At 47.7% G+C, this 12,960-nt stretch overlaps 1 protein-coding gene across 2 annotated transcripts in view; it reads right to left on the bottom strand.

Moving 5' to 3' along the window:
• The window catches only part of EPB41 (erythrocyte membrane protein band 4.1), a gene marked incomplete at both ends in the record, with an annotated part of 40,287 nt that extends 27,566 nt beyond the window's left edge, over positions 1 to 12,721 (bottom strand). For both annotated transcript variants that reach the window (XM_079546235.1, XM_079546236.1), the window contains 7 exons: positions 83 to 170; positions 2,080 to 2,298; positions 3,011 to 3,086; positions 4,529 to 4,571; positions 7,477 to 7,581; positions 9,957 to 10,187; positions 12,284 to 12,721. In XM_079546235.1, the coding sequence (XP_079402361.1) occupies positions 83 to 170; positions 2,080 to 2,298; positions 3,011 to 3,086; positions 4,529 to 4,571; positions 7,477 to 7,581; positions 9,957 to 10,187; positions 12,284 to 12,721 (1,200 nt within the window). The remainder of the gene's footprint in view (positions 1 to 82; positions 171 to 2,079; positions 2,299 to 3,010; positions 3,087 to 4,528; positions 4,572 to 7,476; positions 7,582 to 9,956; positions 10,188 to 12,283) is intronic.
• Between the last annotated feature and the right edge of the window lie 239 nt (positions 12,722 to 12,960).

Here is a 12,960-nt window from a genome sequence, read left to right as displayed (position 1 = left end):
GGGTGTCCTCCAAATTACTCCTTTAGTCTTTCCCTGAAGCTCTTAATTAATCACCACACCTCCCACTGATTCTGATTCTCACCTTGGCGTGGTGAAGGTCAACTCCATACATAGACAGCTTCTTTGCATTCTCAAGGAATTCCAGGTCTGCTTGGGCTGGAGTCATGGATCTGGAGAAAGAGAGAAAGGGTTTGGCGTTTCCATAAATGCTGTTTTTATGAAACACATCAGATCTCACAAAACCATTTACTTGTTAGATCTTCTGCTTTGAGCACAACCAACTCTGTGCCCAGGTGATGAACTACTAAGTTGCTCTGAATGCACAAGTTTGCATTCTGAGACACCCTCATAAAACAGAAGCATCGTTCTTCAGTTGAGTGCTACTGACACCAGACTAGAAAGTAACTGATCTGTGAAAAAAGTGTGGCACAGGGTTCAAAACTCGAGGTGGAGAACGCTCCAATTCAGCTGAAGGCAAGGAGTGACAGGTACTGTGCATGGTAAGCACACGGCCTGAGACCTTCCCAAACCCAGCCATTGTTTGAGGACAGCTGAAACCAGGTGGCAGATATTCCTGATGGGGCAGACGAGATGAATGAGACATTTTCTGGGAACAGATGGTACCATCTGCAGGAAAGGCAACACAACAGAACTTTGCTTAACAGCAACATCCTGATAATGGAGGCTATTATCAACGTTACTGAAGCGCCCCTGTTAATAAGTTTCAGTGGAGCAAGGTACATTCAGCAGCTCAGCTGGAAGAGTATTCAGTTGCAAACACTCCATTTTGTTCATTTTGTTCACAGCTCTGATGTCTTTCTTGCTGAGCACACACATCCATGCAGTGTGCAATGTAAATGGTAGTACTTAGCAGTGTGTAGGACAAAGAGCACTGCAAGGACAGTGTCCTGCACAGGACCTGAGAGCAGTGACTGTTTCCAACCCACACCTTTGCTCTCCAAATAAAGCAGTGAGAGATGGAGCTTTTCCACTGGAAACCCTCTGACAGTTCACAGAACACGGAGCAGAGATGAGATGCACACATATTACATACTTCCTACTGCACACACGAGTGCATTTAAAAAAAAATCTATGTCCCACACAGCCAAGTAATCTTGTAACAAAGGCATGAATAATTCAGCAATGTGATCTGCTGCTTCTGGCACAGCCCACGGCCTTTGACTCCCAGTCATGAAGCCTGTCAGTGGCCCAGTACTTATTGTCCCTCTTTCCTCTTAGAGTAAACGGAGGGGAATCAAGATCAAGTATTGATTTGCATGGTTGAGTGAGGCATTAATCGTGGCTCTGGTGATAGCCAGGGCTCTATGCCCACCCCCACGGCTGCACTTTGGTTATTGGTTTCCATGTGCTCTGCTCTCAACCATCAGTGCATCATAGCCAGCAGCTTCCCACAGCTCAGAGGGCTGCTAGAGCAACACCTCCACAACACCTTGGTACCTTGGAGCACTTCTATGGGCTTTTTTCCCTCAAAAATCCAGAAGTATCACTGGAACTGAGCAGCTATGGATGCTCTCCATGTCACCCCCCTGGGAGCACACCGCTCCATGGAGCTTTTGCAACCAAAGCACTTGAGAGCATCTATGAAAATAAGGTCAAGATGAGATGAGGAGGAGGGTCTGCCACTGTGACCCTCAGATCTGACATCAGAGCCCTCCAGCCCCACCAGAACAACACACATCTGCCCAGGTCACTATGCATTTGTGGACACGATGACAGCATAATGCATTTTTGTCCCTCAAGCATTAACTGGAATGATTCCACACCGTAACACATTACTTGTTATGTGTGGCAGCAGAAAACTCCAAGCACGCTGCAGACTACAGCACATACATAACGACCTGGGATCTGTTCCAACCAGATCACAGCCCAAAACTCGTGTAAATCCAAAAACAAACACATGAAAAGAGAAACAACAAGGTTACAGCAACGAAATCTGCGCTTTTATATGAAATAAAACCCACTTTCACAGCGATATTGTTGAAAAGGAGCACTCATATGAGGCACCTGTCAAAAAAGAGCAATCTAAAAAGCCAGTTCTTAGGTGCCAGTGCTCTTTACCTGTATGTTTTATGAAGTTCCACAACCTTCTCTTCAAGCTCTTTGGTCTGGTTTGGAGCCAGTTTGAATTCAGTGATGTAATCTGTGCTGTGTAGGTCAGGATCGTAGTCCCCCAGCTCTGACTGCACTGTGTAGGAACCCAGCAGAGCCAAAGTGGCAAAGGAACAAGGCAGCCGCCCTGAGATGATGTCTTGTCGAAGCTGAAGACACAAGTAATACCTTTGGCAGAAAAAAAACAATGCAATTTACAGAGACCGCAGAGACCTGAGGAAATCTGCTTCGGAGCACTGAACAAAGTCATTATTTGGCAGCACTATGAATTAAGCAGAGTGTTTTTTCTCATGTGTATTTTTAATTATGGGATGATCGTCACAGCACTCCACAGTTGGAAGACAAGAGGATTTCTGGTCACCTCCACTCCGGAAAAAAAACAGAGGAGCTTTCTATCATCAGAAAAGTTTCTTTTAAAAGAAAAGTGCATTTTCCCATACAAAAACATGGCTATAAAGACACTGCTTTCAGCACGTGCACTTTGGTGAAGGGAGGAAGCATCCCCAGACACACAAACATTCAATCCAAACAAACAGAACCCCTCCAAACAGTTCTTCAGGATGTCCTCAAGGATGGAGCGATGCTTCAGTATTAAAAACTTCTGTTTCAGAGGATCATGGGATCTTATAATCACAGAATGGCTTGGGTTGGAAGGCACTCTAAGGATCACTAAGTTCCAACCCCTGCCATAGGCAGGGCCAACAACCTCCAGATCTGGTACAAGAGCAGCCTGCCCAGAGCTCCATCCAACCTGGTCTTGAACACCTCCAGGGATGGGGCATCCATCCATCCACTGCTAATCTGATTCCAGCTGCTTCCTGAAGGTGCTCCCAGCGCTGCTCAGCAAGCTTTCTGCTAGCAAGATGGATGGGGCACTCACCTCGTTATATCCTCTGTCAGCTGAGCAGGATCCGGAGGATAAAACTTGACATTGAAAGTAAAATCCCAGGGGCCTCCTGAAAATACAAAGAGAAGTTTTAGAAAAATGAACCCAGCAGAAGAGCTTTGCAACAGCCAGCTATCGGACCCAAACATGAGCTCCATACTGCTGCTCACACAGCTCACTGCTGCTGAGGCAGATGGCAAAAGATACAATCCCATTTGCAAGAGCTAAGATACACACATGAGAAAACAAAGCAGGGCAGATGAATACATGTGAAAGATGCCACAACTGGTGGAAAAAAACAATTAAATTCAATCCCAAGAGGCTAAATTACTCAAATACTTCACTGATAAAAAAAAAAACAGATTCATGAAGAGAGGTCAGACGTGCTGTAGGTTAATGAATTAGTGCTTCATCACTCAACCCAATTTTCAAATGTCTCATAAGGAACAGATGTGCTAATTCACTCAGCAGCCTCATGTGCTGCGGCCATGTGGGCAGAGCACACTTCAACACAGCACAGGCATCAATCTGGAAGGAGCAGCAAGCACCAAGGCAAGAAGAGCTTTACAACTCAGGAGCCAGCTGTGGCAATAAAGCTTGCTGCAAACAGCACTGCTGCACACATTACAGCCAGGACCCCTGTAATTGTGTTGAGAAGTGGCATTATTTGTGGTACAATTAGCCTGCCTGGCTCAGTGACACAGCTGAGCAGGTCACCTGTGTGTGCAGCCCAATGCACACACAATGCAACTCCTGATCACATCCCAGAGCAACCCTGGAATTCCCTTCTCCTGTGCCTTTTAGCACCGTAGTTCCAAAAAACACTTTGCTGCAGGAAGACAATACGTGCTTGCTGCTAACTTGCTAAGATAGATGCAAACCTCAGTCATGCAGTGACACACTTCATTCTGTGCCCCCCAAGCACACCCACAGAACAGCGTTTACTCGTGAAGCAGTCACACCTATGCTGCCCCTGAAAGAAAACAAAAGCCTCACAAGTTTACTCAGCTTTGACACTGCCCTCATCTTGAATGAACTCGGCGCTAGAAGAGCTTAAAACCTTTCAGAAATCAAGTGGCATTTGTGCTGATCCTGCTTGAGGCCTCTGTTTATCATTCCAGTATCCCTATTTGGACCCTAAAATCACCTTGGAGCCCACATTGCTTCACTCCAGCACACAGCTGGGCTCAGCTCCAACAGCCGCCTCTTAGATTTTACATGGCAACTGCTGACATCTCCCTCTCCACCCTATTTAGTAGTAGTAAGGAGAGCATGGCTTGCACAGGGCAAACACACTCCAAGCTATGTTTTCGCAAGGAAATGACACTTTTCCTCCATGTAGAGCGTAACTAAATACTTAAGAAGAAGAGAAAGAAAGCACAGATAGCTTGAACTCGTGCTGATCCTGCCCAAGCACCTGCCCAGCACTCAGGGCCACACGCCAAAGCCACATGTGTGCAAGGAAGGGGAGAGGATACACACACAGCCACCTGATAAATCCCATCCACTTACCATGAACTTGTTTTTTTATTTCTTTGGTAGGATCCAGCCACGTCTGTAAGGGAATAAAAGCATTCACAATATAACAGACGTTACAGAAACACCACAGCAAACTGCAAGTCATGAACAGCGCAGCAAAAAGACAACACCAGGCACGGTTGCAACCATGGAAACTGAAGATGGAGAGCATGTTTCAGAAGTTTTACTCCAGCCTGAAGCCTCAGCATGTGAATTTCCAATCCGACAACGAATATGAATGAACAGTTTCCAATATGAAGCTGTTCTGTCTCCTGTGAGATGACCCCATCACCTCAGAGGCTCAGCACACACAGCCGATGAGCACCCTACACCACAGGCAGCCTTTACAGAAAAGGGTTTAAATGAATGAATTTATGCTGGCTCCCGAAAACACGGCAGCAGCATCTGAGGGAACTCAGCACAGCACATCCTGCACTGTCAGATCCTATTTTCACTGTCCTTTTTAAAAGCAGCATATTAGAAAAGGCTGCAACCCCATCCCAGCAGGTATGGTCTCAGGCAAGCCCAGCCAAGGGGAGCACTTGTGCAACACATTTTTCCTCAAAGACCTTTGGAAACAGACAAATTGTGTGTCTGCCTTCTTGTTATGCCCCTTATCTGCATACTGACCCTCCTGAGAACAAAGATGGAAAGACCTTCTATTATTAGCTGTGTTCTTTAATGACCTAATCACTAAAATGGGAGAGAAAACATCCAGCAGCTGGAGAACGTGACATAAACTCAGTCTCTTTAAAGTATGACTCAAGTTTCTAGTAATTATCTCAGCTACAAATTTAGAAATATATCCTTCCCCCCCCAGTAATTTGGGGTTTTGTGGGATGATGGTGCAACAGAAGGCTCAGAACAACACTCCTGCTTTTGCCAAGCACAGTGGGAGCAGCTCCCAGCACTCCTGGCTCTTTGCAGTGCTGAGGACTGAGGAAGATTTGCACATCTGGATCTCCTGAGGTGCAAGAAGTGACACACTGCAACCCCCGCAGCAATTTCTCTTGACTAGAAAGACTGTTAGCTTTGTGGCAGGGAGACAGCAATGCCTATGTGTAATCTTATCTTTCTACATGCTGGCCTCCCTAACCTAAGCTAGGGATAGGAAATCCATCTGAGAAATAGGCATGCTGCTCCTGCACTTGTTTTCTCTTTACACCTGCTGTTTTAAGCAGAGCACCCCTATGTATACAATGGCATTGGGGCTGCTTTGGTGCTAAGCAGTGCCCTGTCCACCTGTACCCTCTGTAATTCCTATTCTGAAAACACCCATCACCAGGAAGGTTTCTTGCCTATGTATGGGAGAACCTGCACACGGCCTTCTGACTGCCCTTGAACAGGAGGCCTGCATCTCCCTGCTGCTCTGCAAGTTGCCAGGAGGTGAAGAAGCACAGCTACAGACTTCCCATTGAGATCAGTTCTAGCAGTGAATCAGTCACCTGGTGCCAGGTCCCCCATCAGGACAAACCAGGCTTCAAGAGAGCAGCTTCCTCTGCACTACAGCAACTTTACCTTCCTGCACTCTCAGCCCTGACACACGGATCTGACACAGCTATCTGTTTTCTGTCTCTATGGTTAAAAAGCCCCTGAGCTCAGGTCAGGCAGCACCCAAAGCCAGCAGGGCAGCTTGCTGCCTGTGGCACAAACAGAGCTTTGTTTCGCCTGCGTATTAAAAACACACACTTTTAATTATTTAGTCCTTTAACAACAAATACATCCTGTGGCCGTTGGAAAGTGGCCCAACATGGAAGCTATAGGTGAAGCAAGGGAGCAGCCAGAGTGTGGACTGACGAAACTGGTCTGAAGGACATAAAAGTGGCCCCTTGTTTTCAATGTGGAACGCTTTTGGCTAGCTTCATCAAACAGAGTTTGAGTAATTGCTCAAGTTAAAGTGTAACCAGGGGTTTAAAAGATAAGGCACTGCTCTGGTCCAACCAACCAGAGACCTTAAACCAAAACCATTTGAGTAAGAATTTTTGGTATGAAAAGGCCTCAATTCAAACCCACCAGCAGTGCCAAGGCAGCAGCTGGTGCTCTGTAACCCAGCCATGTTTTCCCTTTTCAAAGGCACAATACTCATGGCAAAGGGACATACATACACTCTGCTGCTGAAACTCCTAACAGCTTTTAGGGATTTGTGACTTCCTGCTGGAAATATACTGAAACAATTAAAAAAAACAAACACAAAAATCCCAAGCCTCAAATCTTAGCCAGGAATCCTCCCAGGCACCACCAAGGGTGTGTTTTAGGCTGGCACGTAGGTAGCAGAAGCTGAATCTGTGCTGGGAGCCAGCAGCTGCTACAAGCTCACCCGCTGCACATTTTAAGCCTTGATTCACTCCCACTTCCCTGCCCGTGTTCCCATCACAAAGGTGATAAAGCTACCAGCACAGCTCAGTGTTATTGTTCAAAGAATGCACTGAACCACTTGTTATTAAGAATGGCTACATTTGCTGGCACTGCTCTGGAGGAGGAGGAGGACACCAAGGGTAAAATAAATCCAGCATGAATTCAAAGCCCAGGATTTGTTACTGAAACAAGAGGAAGGGGAGTCACGAGTCAGAGGAGGAACGGGAAAGCAAACCCAAAGCCTCCCTGAGCACCACAGCCCCTACTTTAAGTAAACCTCCATGCAATGACTCCTCCGTGCCCAAAGCATCGCAGTGCTTCTCCTGCTGACAGCTGTGTGCCTTCCATGAACACAGGCTCAAGGACTGAAGTGCCCCTGCAGCGTGTCAGCATTCAGGTCCATCTCACATCACCTAAGGGAGCTAACCTCCCCTTCAAGTCGCAATACAAAAAGCCCTTTTAGTTCTTTCTCAGTGAGGAGATCAAAAGTAGTTTTAAGAAGAGCATCAGCAACTTATGCATCGCCATCTCCACGGAGGACAGCTGTGCACAGAGCTGAATCCACCCATAAAAGAGCAACTTCTTACCCTGGAGGTTGGCATGTCCCATATGGCCAAACCAAAATAGTCTTCTTCCAGGAGATTAAGGTGGTCACAGACTTTCTTAAGTAGATCCTGCCCCTTGGCATGTTTCTGCAAAGACACAGAAGAGATTCCAGAGGATAGGCTGCTTTTTGTCTGCAGAACAGCAACAGAATCAAGCAGTAGACACTACAAAGAAAGGTGAAAAGCGTCGACTAGCTTGAAATCAGGTTCTCAGACAACCGAGTGCTGATTAAACGACAGCCAATGTGAGACATGAAGCTGCTGCAGCCCTCCATGACAGCCCCCCTTTGGAGGCCCAGCAGCTTCATGAAAGACCCAGGGGCTCAGAACAAAAGGCCATCATTTCCACAGCCATTTCCCCAACCCCATCTGCTGATTAAACCTAGCTTCCCTATTTTTGCCTTATACACTGAAAGCTGCTTAGCACTCAACTTCTTGCCTCCAGAAATACTCTCTGAGTATCTCCATCTACTCCTTCTTCTTTTCTTTTTCCAAAACGCTGCAGAAGTGATGTGAATGAGCTGGCCCTAGGAACTGATACCCTTTTAGTCCAAAGCATGAAGAAAAACATCCCTAAAGGCACAAAACTATGGTAACCAAAAGCAGCGAATTCTATTGGAGGGTTTGGTAAAAGAAGTGCAGTTCCAGTGACGCCAAATAAGCTTTACTAATGCATCACTTGTGCTGGCATCTCTCCTTTTAGCCATATTTGCATGGCAATTGATCAAAGCCCACAGCCGTGTTTTATTCCAGCCCTGTGAGGCTGTTAGCACACACTGCAGCTCTACAGCTAATGCACTTCATGTGTTAGCCTGGGATATTTCTCAAGGAACTGGCACTTGAAGACATGTAGGAATTAAGAGCTTTCTATGGCTGTCAGCTGGAAGGATCGTCTGAAAGCACTTATTCTCTTTGAATAAAGGCACTGGTGCTGGTCTTTGCCTACACTTTTGCAAATCCTTCTTAATTAAGACCTGAATTCTCAAAATTCTAGATTAGAATTGCAGAATGGTTGGGTTGGAAGGCACTTTACAGCCCCCCACACCCCAACCCCTGCCATGGGCTGGCTGCCCCCCAAAAGCTCAGGCTGAGCAGAGCCCATCCAACCCAGCACCGAGCAGCTCCAGAGATGGGGCACCACAGGGTCAGGGCATCACTGCCTGTGGATAAAGAATTTATCCTCCCATCTAAGCCAAATCTCCCCTCTTTTAGTCAAAAGCCATTTCTCCTCGTCCTATCATTGTCTGCCTGTGCAAATGGTCTCTCCCCTCATTATAAGCTCCCTTTAAGTACCCGAATGCTGCAATGAGGTCTCCCCAGAGTGTTCTCCAAACAAGCCCAGCTCCCTCAGCCTGTTGTCTTCGAAGGAGAGATGCTCCAGCCCTCTATAAGATGATACTGGCATCGAAGCCAAGGGTACTCGTGCAGTTAAGAGCTGCTCATCAATAGCAGCCGCTGCCTCTCCGCTGCTCTGAGCCCACTGCCATGCTGTGCACATGCAGGATGGCTGTGCCAGTCCAGCACAGCAGAGGGGCTGCCAGCACCACCCTGGCACACAGCAGCTGGCTTTTTTGGGGGGCTACACACAAAATTCCCAACAAACACCCAGTGCTGCAGCAAGGCTCAGTGCTGATCCTGCTCAGCAACAACGGCTGTGCTGTTACACAAACTGCCAGCACTGACCTACTTGCCCAGGATCACCCGAGGTGACGCTCCTGCAAGGAGCCCTGTGCCCAGATACCTTTTAGCTAGTGGGACGAGGAAAACAAGCTGGTGGATGTGTGGTGAGTGCCTGATTATTAATATTCCGGGCAAGCACTTCAATACTGAAATAGGCATTTCTGCTCGCTTTTTATTGCCCTGACAGCAAGGCAGCCCAGCGAGAGAACGCACAAAATAAAGCAGAATAAAAGCCCTTTGCAGTGCTGTAAGGCAACATAATAATTTTAAATTGTTTACTGCAAACATATTCAAACCCTGAGCTAAATGCAGCTTGTTTTTCTTTACATCCAAGCTACGGGAGATGGCCAGCAGCCTGACAGTCAAAGGCACTGTGGGTGAACAGAAAAGCACAGATTAACATGACAACACATTTTATTCAGATGAAAGAGGCAGAAGATATTTAGACAATCCCAACACGGCACAATAAACCCAACTCTCGTCTGGTATGAAAATGAGAGAGAAGATGAGCAGCAAGAGGGGTAACATTCTTCTAAACTTCCACCCACCTTTAAAAACAAGGTGCCTGGAAATCACAGAACAAGAAACAAGACCAACTGCTGGGCTGAAATGCGGAGATTTTCACAACACACTGAATAAGTTATGGCAGCTTACAGCAAGATGGCTGTGCAGTAAAGGCTGTTGTGTAAATCACTGGCAGCAAATTAGATCCCCATTAAATAGTGGTGGTGGTAGTTGGAGGAGAAGTGAAAAGAGAAGAAACAAACTCTCCATGTACTTACATCCACAGAACACTCAAAGATGGTGTCATCCAGCAAGACAACTTTGCAGTACATGTTTCTGTGTCTTCTTATGGATCTCTGGGCAGCTTTCAGATCCTTGTCTGCTTTGGGCTCTGCAACCTCTGGCTTCAGCTCTGCCTCAGCGCTCTCCTCCTTCCCTTCACCTCCTTCCTTGCCCTCGAGGTCTTTGCTGTCCGATTCCTGCTCTTCCCTCCTCTCCTCCTGTGCAGGCTGAAAACCCCAGCACATCCACACAGCCAGTTAGATGGGGCAAACAAAAACCCAGCCCATGAAACAAGCTCTGCACCCCAATGTTTGTTATCAGCCCAGATGCATAACCCACAAAGGAGTGCAATAAGCACACTGAGCAATGGTAATCTGCACAGTGCTTCAAGTCATTCTCTTCATTTAATAAATGATGCAAAAAAAAAACCAAAAAGGGGTTGATTAGAGAAATTGGGGCAGGTTAGATCGTGCCAATTTTCAGGTCACCAAAAGGGGAAGTCACCTTTTGGCCCTGACAACCTCTCCCTTTGCCCACTGAAGCACTTCAGGAGCCAGCTTAACTCACTCAAGTAGCAGAAAACGACACAGTTTGGGAACAGAAGAAGGAAGGAAGTGGTGTTTTTTTCTTAAACAGCCATTTCAGCAGGTTAAATGAGTCCACAGCAGGCTCGAACAAGTGCTGGAAGTGCCCCAATGTGGCAGAGGAAGGGAAAGCCAAACGCTGGTCTGAGCCGGTGGTGAGCTGTTAATTCAGCCCATCGCCTCTCATGAAATCACAGCCAGGCACAGCCGCACGCAGGCACTGCTGGCTGTGGTATTTAGGAACTCAATAACGTCCACAAGCCGCTGACTTCTGTCCCAGCAGGGCTGGGATAATAGGGAGCAGAGAATCAAAGCTCGTAATGCCCGTCGGTCAGCATTTATCAAACAGGCAGCACCTCGCGCAAATGCTTTCACGGCAGAAATATCTGCAGAGTGTCACAGTTCAAAAAGCCACCAACGTCAATCTGAAATAAGAACTAAAAAAAATGAAAAAAGCCCTGAATGCTTCGTCTGAAACGGCGCTTGCTGAAGGAAGGCTGTGGGTTTGCTCTCTGCGCACACTCACGTGCAAAGCGAAGTTAAACAGAGAAAGAAATCATGCATTTCCTCCCAAAAAAGCAACTTCAGGGCTGAAACTGAATGTAAACCTCCAGCTGCTCAGCATGTCCCAGCCCTGGTAGGTACAAAGCAGGGATCATCCCGTATTTTTTACAAGCTCGGGAATTTGGAAAAATAAAACCACATTACCTGCTGCCTTCTTTGCAACGCTGTAAACTTAAGGAGTTGGATTTACAACTATTGCCTACGGCTGGGAACACTCCAACTCAGACAGTATTTCTCAAAAAGTCTCTAAAAACCCAGAGTTTGCAGTTCAAACGTCACACATCACTGGAGACCACTCAAAACCCAACAGCAGCAGCACACATAGTTCAGATTTTACCATTAACTTGCTGTGTCTCCATCGACACACACAGGTTGGTTGGGCTTTAGGAGGTCCCAGGAGCTGCGGTCCCTGCCTTTCTGTAACTCCAGGCAGCTAGATTGGTGCCCACAGGGCTATATCCCCCCAAGATCCCACCAAGGAGTAAGAGGGGCCAATTGACAGCCTAAATGAGCTGCTGCTTAGTGAATGTCTCATTGTGGCTATCTCTCCCTCGGTTCCTACCATGCTTTAGCTGCTAGGAGCTGGGCTCAGCACGTGTGCTGTGCAGAAACCTCTATCTACATGATGCTTTTGTAGAAAACACTTGTATTCAGCAACTGCAGCAACAGCCCAGACTAAGAGATGACAAAGTCCTGAAATGCCACAGTTACACCTCCTGGAGTCCAAGAAACCCTCCCATAGGTTCACATTCTCTTGCAGTTCCCTCCTTGTACCATTAACCTGCCTTTATTCTGCACACACCAAGGGCATCCAAATGAGAAACTGCTCTGCTGAGAACGATGAATTCAAACCCAAATTCTTGAGGGAATTTCCACGCCTCAGCAGAGCACTGAGCCAGTGCAGGGTGTTTTAAGATATGCTTTGAAGAGTGAGTACAATCTCAGGTGGTTGGCAGTATGGTTTGATAGTGGAGCAAGCTCTGCAATGCATGGAGATGACAAAGAGACTTTGTGTATGGTTTGATAGCGGAGCAAGCTCTGCAATACATGGAGATGACAAAGAGACTTTGCAGCATCTCAGGGGTTTTTTTTCTCTAGCTTACTATCAGTGGATAAGAATTGTTCTATAATTCTGCCTAAGCACACACACTGCCAGGCCGAGCGGAGTGCTTTACCTGCGTTTCTGCACTGCTTAAGGAGTGGAGGTCAAGAGATGGATCTGTCTTCAGCTCCGGTTCGGGAGCCGCAATCGGGGCCTTCACCAGGATCTCCTCCTCCTCGTCAGGGTTGGCTCCTACCCCTGAGTCCTTCTGGTCCCCTCCGCCCTCCTTGGGCACATCGGTGTCTCTGTCCTCCTCAGACACCTGGGACTTGGGCCTCCTGAGAAAGGAGGAGAAGAGGCGGGAGAGACCCCGACCCTCGGAGGCACGGCGCTCCTTCCGGCCCTGCTCCTCAGCCGTGGGTGTGTTGCCGTTGGATGCCTTCTGCTTGGGCCCTGACCCCTGCTCTGGGGACGCCTCCTGCTTCTGTGTGTTGGCAGCCCCTTCCTCCTCCTTCACCTGCTGCTGCTCTGAGTTTTCGGGGTCTGCCGCTGGGCTCTTCTCTGTTGTCATGGTGGTGCTGTAAGAGAGGTGTGAGAGGTCAAACACTGCGGGTAGGAGGGCCGAGCGGCTCCATGCACAAGCAGACACAGAATCACAGAATGGCCAGGGTTGGAAGGGACCTCAAGGATGACGAAGCTCCAACCCCCTGCCACACGCAGGGCCACCAACCTCCACATTTCATACCAGCCCAGGCTGCCCAGGGCCCCATCCAACCTGGCCTTGAACACCTCTGGGGACAGGACATGACC

The sequence above is a fragment of the Tetrao urogallus genome (assembly GCF_951394365.1).
Source record: "Tetrao urogallus genome assembly, chromosome: 23".
Lineage (NCBI taxonomy): Eukaryota > Metazoa > Chordata > Aves > Galliformes > Phasianidae > Tetrao > Tetrao urogallus.
This window is presented reverse-complemented; position numbering and strand designations above follow the sequence as displayed.